General features: G+C 42.8%; 1 protein-coding gene across 1 annotated transcript in view; it reads left to right on the forward strand.

Annotated features, from left to right (window-relative positions):
- The first annotated feature begins 1698 nt into the window (after positions 1-1698).
- LOC143116802 (uncharacterized) overlaps positions 1699-9214 on the forward strand; it is a 12207-nt gene continuing 4691 nt past the window's right edge. Inside the window, exons 1-8 of the mRNA XM_076278120.1 lie at positions 1699-1979; positions 2760-4461; positions 5416-5613; positions 7554-7896; positions 8086-8165; positions 8803-8828; positions 9018-9055; positions 9189-9214. The exon at positions 9189-9214 is cut by the window's right edge and continues 122 nt beyond it. Coding sequence (XP_076134235.1) covers positions 1968-1979; positions 2760-4461; positions 5416-5613; positions 7554-7896; positions 8086-8165; positions 8803-8828; positions 9018-9055; positions 9189-9214 — 2425 coding nt within the window. The 5' untranslated portion in view covers positions 1699-1967. The remainder of the gene's footprint in view (positions 1980-2759; positions 4462-5415; positions 5614-7553; positions 7897-8085; positions 8166-8802; positions 8829-9017; positions 9056-9188) is intronic.

Raw genomic sequence — 9214 nt, forward strand, 5'->3', positions numbered from 1 at the left:
TCATTTATTGTGACTGCTACAGATACTCCCTATTTTATGGCCAGAGTCCTACTTTAATTTGAGACCTGTTTTGAATTAAGATCTAACTAAAAATCAGAGGGACAAACCAGAAAACAAGCTGATGAAAAAGGGAAAAAATGTAACATAACTGTTTCCGTACATTTCTAGACCTATTTTAACTTTACCTCAGCTAATGGTTTGGCAATGTTAAAGGAGCGTTATTTTTATCTTGATGAAAATGACATTCTACAGTGGATTTTTAGAGATTTTTTTCTTTGATTTTTTTTTTTTTATTTACGTATCCCACCATGTAATACTGTTATCAATAAACACATCCCAAAAGGAAATGCCTTTGCTTTATTAATAAAATAATCATCAATTTAACGCTTTTTTTATTGTCTGAAAGGTACAGTAGATATCATAGTGCCCGTACAACTATGGTTCCTACTCCATTGTTCTCTATCATAATTCATATAGAGATGTTTGTCATTATAAAAAGTAATTACTTAAAGTAATTCTGACATTTAAAAAAAAATCTCTTTGTTTCTGAATGTGCTTAGCCTACATATGGTATGTTTAGATTTTCTTTTCACATGAACATTGAAAATAGAAGGAGCTGCATATATTTTTTTTCAAAATTGGTAAATACTATCCTTTTTACCGTAGGCCACTCTAAAAATGAATTCCCTGCTGAGGAAAGACTACAAGCATTTTGAAATATGAAATCTTTTACACAAGCCACTGCATCCTCACATGTGTCCTTCATAACCCTCCTCTGCATCCTCGTGGGAAAATATCAGCTCGGCTGGTCTCGAGAGGAGCTGGATGCCCTGACCCCTCAAGCTGTCTCTGGCCCAGTGCCTGTAGAAGCTGACCAATATACAGTTAATACTCTTTTTTTTTTTTTTTTTGACTCTCAATTTCAGAAAGAGTCCTGTCTTGGGAGTTGTCCTGTCTGTAGAACAGAGATAGGCTCTACCCTAATGAGGTAAGTGCAGAGGAAGTGGAGCTGGTGTCATACAGGAATCAGAGAGAGAGTGTGTGTGGGGTGTTGAGCAGCTGGTTCACTTATATCTGGTTCCACAACCTTGTCATGTGACTGATTTACAATTTGAATGATGCCTGGTCATGGCATTATACAAGCCGACTTATATAAATGTTAATGTTTGGATATGTGTAGGAGCGGAAAGCAATCACAACAAAATGTTTCCTTAAAAGCGGTGTGATTATCATCTCATTGAGCACTGTGAAATTGAGAAATGACAGCAATCAAATACCAATGGGTGATGTTTGTGGTGCAGGTAACGGTGATCAGTGTCACCAAATATGTAACGCTACTACTCTGAGTCAGAGTTAATCTCCTCTTAAAAAATGGATTAATGTGTTGTAAATGCGCCACCACCCATGTGCCATCTTTAAAGTGTGACTGGCCACACCTTCAGTTATTAGGCTACGGTATAGCGTTGTTATGTTGTCATGTTCTTATGATTCATCCAACATCAATTTATTGGAATAAACATCTTACGGCAAACATGAGGAAATGTAATGGTTATTGTTTTGGAAAAAGTGGGACAATGGCGCTGCTGTGAAGTGTCTGTGGTCCTGTCAACATACGGAAGAGATGCCTGACGAACTGCATTCTTGAAGAATGAATTTCTAGTCGCGGTTGATTCGCTCCCGTCTTCAGACCAACAGCGATACCTGTCTGACGAGGTGAACTATTTACACCCCGTCTCAGTCTCGCACCGAAACACATACAGCTCTCATGGCAGCGGAACAGTTCCTTCAACCAATCTGTTAACAGGTGTTTTAAAAACAAGCGACATTTAGCACATTTTCAGAAACTCATGAGAGTGCACATCGTCTGTTGATAGTGATACCTGGACTGGAAAATACATACGTTTTGGAGATGAGAAGTTCATAATCTAACAGCTGGGAGAGTTTCGTCTGATTTGCTATCCTGTACAATGATGGAACAGGTAATTTGTTTGACTTAATCTACAACGCTGTCATTTTGTTGCTTAGGCCTACTTATTTATTGACTGGTATTTATTGACTGGCCAGGCTTGACTGTATTTTATATGATATGCAGTGCTTATGAAACTGAATGTGTGGTGCTTGTCTGTCCTGTGTGCTGTATGGTGAAACTAAAATTCCACTTTGTGGATAATAAAGTTTTTCGTATTCGTATTTTTCCAGGCCTGATAATGATTTTCTCTTCACTGACTGAATTGTCAAAGTTGATTCTATAGGCCAGGTCTACTCCTTTTTCAGATTGCCCTCTGTCTGGAATATTATACATATTAAATATCAGGTGCTTATTGGTCAGTCAGGTCTGTAGGCTAGTACTCGTTTTGAGTGCCTGCCTATGTTCGTATGAATGTAAACAAGGTCTCTGTCTAGTATAAGTGTTACATGTGATAAATTAAGAAAATATTTCAATATTCAAATTAGTCTGTTAAAGAAATACATGAATGTTTGACTGCCTTCAAACTGGTTAGCAGGTAAAAGGATTGTAGTTCAGAAGTATAGGCTAACAAAGCATCACAAAGCAGTTGGGGATGTGTTTTATGTGTCATTTTCAAATATTACTGAGCAATCATCACCAAATGTTGTGGGGAAAGTGAGAAATGTTGACCTGAGAATTTGCATGTTGGCTAATATTTTGTGTGTGAGGTGTTGTAATCTAATGGGACAAGGCCATAGTCAGTAGCAAATTTACCTGAATTCCCTGCTGATATTAAGTTCTACTTTGATAGGAAGAACTGCTGGACTTCAAAGCCCTAAAGGCAAAGTTCCAGCAAGAAGATGCCCTGAAGCTGATGAATAAACCTGCCATTCCGCAAAAGCCAAAACTCATCCCCCCTCCCCCCAGTGGCACGCATGTGACTCTCATCTCTTCCATCAACGCTGCCGTGGAGAACAGAATGGCTCCCCGTGTGGTCTTCAAAGATGACAAGCCGCCGCAGACCCTGAAACCCACGTCCCCACAGTCGGCAGCCCCCAAATCCAAAAACAAAGATCCCAGCGTAAAGCCGGAACTTGTTGACAAAAAACAGAAGAGAGAGGCGGACATTATCATGCAGGCAATGAAAGATAAGAAGCTGCCCATGGTCCTCCCAGTGACCGTGCCAGCCCCAACTCCTGAGCCTGACTCCCCAACACAGACAACCAAACCTGCCACCCCAAAGAAGAAGGGGATTTCCTTCTTCAAAAAGCCTCTAAAGCCTGCAAAAGTCAAGGCAGGAACTGTCGAAAGTGTATCACCCCCAATCTCACCAAGCCCACCCAGTCCACCATCCAGTGGCTCCACCCCAGTGGTTGATACACTTGTGGCTCAGATAGCTCTCATCCCTCCCATCCCAGTCATACCTACACCTCCCAGTAGTCCTGATGTTCCACCTCTGGATGTTCCAGAAATTTCTCCCCCAAGCATTCCGCAGCCAGAGGTTCTTGCCCCTGAAGATGCTGCACTGCAGATTCCTGATCCAGAACTTCCTGCCTCTGAAACCACTGTTTTGTCTGTTCTTGATTTGGAAAGTTCTACCCCTGCAATTGCTATAGAATCCATTCCAGAGCCGGACATCCCAGTTCCAGATATTCTGACACAAATTGCTCCTGAGGTAGCAGAGGTACCAGAACTTGACTTTTCTGTGTCAGATATCCCAGCTCCAGAAATTTCTGTTCCAGATGAGCCAGCTTTGGAGATTTCAGAGTTAGATATTCCAACCCCAATCATCCCGCCTCCAGAAATTCCAGACTCAGATGCTCCTGATCCAGAAATTTCAGATCTAGTTATCCCGGATCCAATCATTCAAGATGTGGATGTTACCGACCCCAGTATTCCAGATGTAACTTCTCTTGATCCACCGGCCTCCTTTTTACCCACCCCCTTAATTCCAGCCTCTGTCAGTCTGGCTGTATCTAGAACTCCCTCTCCTGAACAAGTTGCCTCTCCTGAGGCAGCCTCCACCCCCCTTCCTCCAGAGTTGCCCCCAGCACCTGTAGAATTTGCTGAGGTGGAGGATGCTGCTTCAGAAACACAACAGGAAAGTAGTAGCGCTTCCACAGAAGAAACACCTGGGGAACCTCTGTGTCCTATCCCCACCAAACCTGTATCGGCCCTCTCGGTCCTGGAGAGAGCAGAGGAGTTCTCCCCCGAGAAACGGACCACGCCTAGTGACCAGAGAATACTCGACCTACTGGAAAAGGCCAAGAAGAAACATGCAGGCAAGGCAGTCAGAACCCCTTCCCCCTCTCTGTCCCCGTCAGTTTCGCCCGTCCCGCCTGTCCCGCCCGTCCCGCCCGTCAGGATGACCCCCAACCAGGCTGACCACACCCCCTCGGTCAGTCCCACACTCTCGCTGCCTGAGCTCCCCCCAGTTGATTATGAAAACTCAACCGAGAAGGCTGGGGCAGACCAGGGACAACCAGTGTCTCTGGTGAACGGTTTCGATCACAGTAAGTCATTGCAAAAATACAACGTTGCACTTTAATCAGAAATATCCTCAGCACTTATCACTAGTTAGATTATGTTAAGTGGGAATTTTGTGTTCACAATTTGGGCTTTGCAATGAACATCATCGTTTGGCATCTAGCTATTCATGTATAATTTATATATCAGTATGTTAGGCTCTTCAATTTAGTTTTTATACAACCTGAATACATGTTACAAGTATCTAAAGCTGAAAATGCTTGTAAAAACGTCCCATTCCTTTAGAGAGCTCTGGTATTTTAGGTATCTAGAATTAGACCGTTGAGGTTACCAGGTTTAGCATGTCTGTCATAGCCAGGATGACAAAGAGGTGTGGTAATGTGTTGCGCTTTAAGACAGAGACAACTGAACATTTCAAGCATCCTGCTGGATTCATTGTTTTCTCTTCTTGCTTGTATTTCACTTGGCAAACACTGGCATGTTATTTGTTATTTTGACAGAGACTTCTTGCATCCTAAATATATGTCCAAGACGAAATGTTTAGCTAGTAAGATGAACTGGTTAGCAGGTAAAAGCATTGTAGGCCTAGTTATTATTGGTCCTAAGAGACACAGTTGTATTGCTTTTTATCTTTGGTTCAAGTTTGGTATAACACTCTTATCCTGTTTTATCAAAGGAAGCATGTAAATTTTGTCCGACAGGCCCAGCTAGGTAGACTACATTACATTTACATTTCAGCTGTTAACTCATCAGACCCAATTGTGTATGCTCAGTCCTCCAGTACATTTGTGTGTGTGTGTGTGTGTGTGTGTGTGTGTGTGTGCCTGTGTGTGTGTGTGTGTCTGTCGGTGTGTGTGTGTGTGTCTGTCTGTGTGTGTGTGTTTATGTCTTTTTTTGTGTCTGTGCGTGCTTGGGTGGGTGCGATCACGTTCCTCTAGTATGACTTCTATCCATCTTGACAATCCCTCTTCACCACCTAGGACAAGTTTCTCCCATTTTGGAGGAGCCAGCGATGGAGGAGGCACAAGCAGAGGTTCACCCAGCCACCCCAGTCAGAAAGCCCTTGCCTCCTATACCATCCCTGGGCCCTGCTCCTGACAAACCTCATCGGCCTCCTGTAGTGGACCTCAGCCCTTATCAACTCATCAGCCAGATCCCAGAGCCCCAGGAGGAGGATGGTAAAGCACATGCATGCATTAACAAACACAAACAAGCATATAGAATGTTTACTTAAAAACATTTAGTGAAGAATGACACAGAAGTGATCATTTTAGAGATGCACCGATAGATCGGCTGGTGACCGGAATTGGCCGATTTTCACGTGATCGGCCATGACTGGCCGATCAGTCTGAGACATGCCGATTTTATGCCGGTCAAATGCACTCGCCTGCTGCAATGTTAACAACACCCATCTGAGTTTGCAAAGTTTGAAGAAGCTAGCAACCAGGCCAACACTCAGGGCTGGACGTAGGTCTACACAGAAAGCACTAACGGCTCCCACACACAGCTGCGTGCATCGCGTTGCTGGAGACGCATCCCATTCACTTTACATGGGCTCACGTGATCCGTTGCCGAACTGAATTGTGGGTCCGTTGCATCGCGTTTCTCCCGCCGCTCGCGTTGAGGAGTTCAGCTGTTGCTGCACCGACAGACGGCACCGGACAATCAAGCCAATCTATGGACGGCACCAACCAATCACATTACGGTTTTACTTCAAGTCATTTGCATAGCTACCGTCGGGAACACCAACTGGCATGCGTTGACGGAACGCAGCTGTGTGTGGAAGCCGTAATAGGCTATTGAGTTTTGCGGCTAACGTTGCTTTGCCATATTGCGTGGAATTTACTAAGCTGTCACTTCATAGGCTACGTCATCACCGCCCATCCCTGCCGCTAATTGCGTGCCCACAGCTGAACCACAAGAGCAGCTGAATGGAGATCTTCGCTAAACTTTGATTCTTTTTAATGTCGCAATCGGTTATCTATAACCGATTGCGACATAAAAATAATCAGTTTAGCGATCATAGGCTAGCCTACATGATAATAAGATGTCAACAAGCAGCGACATACAGTAGCCCTAGTAGTTCTACTACACTTAAAAAAATACTAGAACTATTTACTGCACGTAACTATTTACTGCAGACTAGGGCTATGCCTAGCAGATTGAGAAGTGGATGTCGTGAAAGTGAACAAACTATAGAAGTTGCTTTTGATATTGTAGCCTACAATATAGAAAACTGATGCTCTGAATACTGAATCAGCTGTCTCTGAAAGTTTCTATAGCCTAATTTATTCATTTAACCGGAATTTGGATTTAAGTTTTTCACCGCAAAACAGACGTGCGCTGTTTTCATATGGTGGAGCACCTAATCGCTATTAGTACTTCTCCTCCCCTGTGTTTGCGTGATAGCCTACTCCTACTTTTCCCTCGCCCTCCCATAAATTCATCAATGCATATAAAAATATGTTCCATGGTAGCATGTTCAAATGTATCATGAAAATTGTTCTTATATCTTTAGTTGGATATTGGATATAAGAAGAAAAAAATGGATGTTCCATAACAGTGCATTCATATTAGTAGTCTGTGAAATGAATGTCCCACACTGTAGTTGGCATTATAGCATATGGCATTATAATTACCCTGGCATTATAGTTTGATACTGCAGCTGAAGTTAGACTTGAAGAAGAATCTGTCTAATCACCGGTTCCATTTTTTTAACAGCCATTTCATTATTGATAAGTTGATTACACTTCTATATTAATATGTTCTATTAAAGAAAAGATAGAAAATAACTATTTGTGTGTGCTGTAAAATGGTTAGAAGAAATGAAATCGGAATCGGCTAAAATCGGTATCGGCAGGTGAAACTCTATGAAAAATCGGAAATTGGAACCGGCCCAAAAATTGCAATCGGTGCATCTCTAATTATGATGATGTAACAAGTTCTGAATGCCACCTTGCAATGACTGCCTCCACCCATTTTGGCAGTACAAACATAACATATGTAATGTACATTAATCTTTTTTTCTCTCAACAAAGTACATGCATGCAAGGCATTTTTCATCAAATTCTTACCCACCCTGTTATGATAGCAGTACTGTCTGTGTCTGTTTCTCAAGTGGGGACTCCAGCTCCAGAGGACTTCAGCCAAGAGGAGCCTGTTGTGGACGCCCGGAACCTTTCACCAGTGGTTCCAGAATGCGAAGACGTTCAAGACATTGGAGCACCAGAGGTGGAAATTCCTGAGTGCGGAATCTCCGAGTCATCCACTCTTGAAGAGGCTGTGTCCAGTGCAGAGCCCGAGGCTCCAAAGGAGGCTCTCGGAGCTTTGGATGAGGTCTATGAAGACACAGAGCTTGGACCTCCAGTGGCCGAGCTCCCAGACACAGAGGCAGCGGCTGCAGAAGCACTTCCGGACACACTGGACTCGCCAGTCAGTCAAGACGCCAAGATGCCCACCAGGTAAACTCAAAAGACTGGCTCCAGTCCTGCCCAACAACTTATTCTTTTAATCACACAACAACTCCACTGTTGTCTTGTAGGAAGATTTTCATTTACTAAGATTTCCAATGGTAGAAAGGCATCTTGAGACACTTCAGTGTTTTTCTCTTACTGTCGAAGGACATTAATATGGCATTGTACCTTTTGCAGACCACAGGAGAGCCCACCTGGAACCACTGACCTGACAACCAATAAGAAAAAAAGCAAGAAGCGCAAGTCCCCACCAAAAAGTAAGTTAGATTCCTTGAAATGTGATATCAAAACAGGAAGAAACCTGGATAGTTTCTCAGGCCATGATCCATCTTTGTCAGCTATTCATGGCTTTCATCATGTCCCTTTCCACAGGTGTATAAAACCAAGCACCTAGTTTATGAATGCAGACTGCATGGCGCTTGATTTTATACATCTGTGGCAACGGACCTGATGACACCCATGAATTGTCAGGCTATATCCAGGACAGGTAGCCCAAAATGTCTGAGAATATTTTGCTACAACGATTAGAAATGTTAACCTTTTAAAGCCCTTCGAAGACGTGGTGTGCCCTGTCAAGTGTACTTTGATTGTACACAATCATACAATCTCAAATGCTACATTACTCTCAACATAGTTCCATTATCTTACTTATTATATCTTGAGACAGCAGAGCATCTCTTAGACATAATCATCAATCATGCACCGCTTCCTTTGATTGAAACTTTAAAACACAAAGGGAATTAGAGGCATCACATGATGTATCTATCAGTCCGATCAAAAGGAAACAATGAATGGTTTCATTTAGGTCTGACCTAATTAACTGGAAGGACAGGAAGAAATGTTTTGTCACAGTAGTCAATCTGTCCTGTTTTTGTTTTGTTTTTGTTTTCTCAGATCCCTATGCTGATTCGCAGCCTGCGGTAAGTATCTCTCCGGAGACACTCTCTTCATCACTCCATTTTAGAAATGACATTTGTGAGGCAGAACTCAATCATCTAAAATAGGTGATAACGAGTGATTATAGGATTAGTCCAACAAAGATGCCAAAAGCCCATTTACATACAAGGGGATGGAAGTTAGAGACTGACTGTCTTTTTCTGTGATTTCAGCCTGAAGAAACCCAGAAGTCTGGATGGTTCAAACCCAAGTAAGTTATACTTTGTCAGTGTTTGTGTGTGTGGGGGGGTCTCCTTTCTTTGTTATAGCTGGACTGCTGTTTGGCTTATGTAATGGCTTTGATTGAGATCTGAGCTTACGATACTGTGCCATTGCTTCCACAGAAAAAGCAGCGCTGAGATTGCTGAAG

Source organism: Alosa pseudoharengus, unplaced genomic scaffold, assembly GCF_046254945.1.
Source record: "Alosa pseudoharengus isolate Yale_2024_CS ecotype anadromous, Long Island Sound unplaced genomic scaffold, YU_APseudo_1.1 YU_APseudo_1.1_scf_11, whole genome shotgun sequence".
Classification (NCBI taxonomy): domain Eukaryota; kingdom Metazoa; phylum Chordata; class Actinopteri; order Clupeiformes; family Clupeidae; genus Alosa; species Alosa pseudoharengus.